The sequence below is a fragment of the Pteropus alecto genome, unplaced genomic scaffold (genome assembly GCF_000325575.1).
Source record: "Pteropus alecto unplaced genomic scaffold, ASM32557v1 scaffold86, whole genome shotgun sequence".
NCBI lineage: Eukaryota > Metazoa > Chordata > Mammalia > Chiroptera > Pteropodidae > Pteropus > Pteropus alecto.
Window position 1 is genome coordinate 20,414,585 of NW_006442109.1, and position 639 is coordinate 20,415,223.

The 639-nt window shown below is 67.6% G+C and overlaps 1 protein-coding gene across 1 annotated transcript in view; it reads left to right on the forward strand.

Annotated features, from left to right (window-relative positions):
* The first annotated feature begins 415 nt into the window (after positions 1-415).
* The window catches only part of LYSMD2 (LysM domain containing 2), a 15,594-nt gene continuing 15,370 nt past the window's right edge, over positions 416-639 (forward strand). Inside the window, exon 1 of the mRNA XM_006920361.3 lies at positions 416-639. This exon is cut by the window's right edge and continues 123 nt beyond it. Coding sequence (XP_006920423.1) covers positions 496-639 — 144 coding nt within the window. The 5' untranslated portion in view covers positions 416-495.

Here is a 639-nt window from a genome sequence, read left to right on the forward strand (position 1 = left end):
TGGTATAATTGAAAGGGCTGTACACTCCAGTAACACGTAGTGTTAAGGTTTTCTGTGATATAGACTTAGAGGTCATCCGAGTGGGGAGAGGGAAGTACCCTTAGCATGGAAGAGTTTGAAGGTCTGAGAAAGCTGGTGCCTGCTGGGGGATCAATAAAGGGGGCAGAGCGAAGCTTTGGCATTTTGCTGCGGTCAGGGCAGGGCTCTAACCAGGCTCTGTCCGCCTGGCGTGGGGTTACACTGAGGGCCGACGACACCTAAGGATGGGCCGCTCTTAGCCCTCGCGGCCGCGGGCTTGGGTGCGCTCCCCCTCACGCCGCGCGGAGGAGGAGATACGCGCCACGACAGGCCCGCAGCTTCCCGCCGCAGCCGCTAGCTCGCCGCCCCCGCGGCACGGCCAGGCTCAGCCCCGGTGAGGAGGAAGCAGAGGCGGTGGCGGGGCGGAGGCACCGCCCCCTTGGCCGGCTTCCCGACCTGGCGGCCTCCGCAGGACCCATGGCGGATCCCTCGCCCGCGCTAGCCCTGCGGGAAGACGGCCCCCGCGCGCCCCGGTCCTTGGCCCCTTCGCCGCCGCCGCGCTCGCGCTCGGGCTCGGAGCCCGAGGAGGCCGAGCTGTCGCTGAGCCTGGCCCGCACCAAG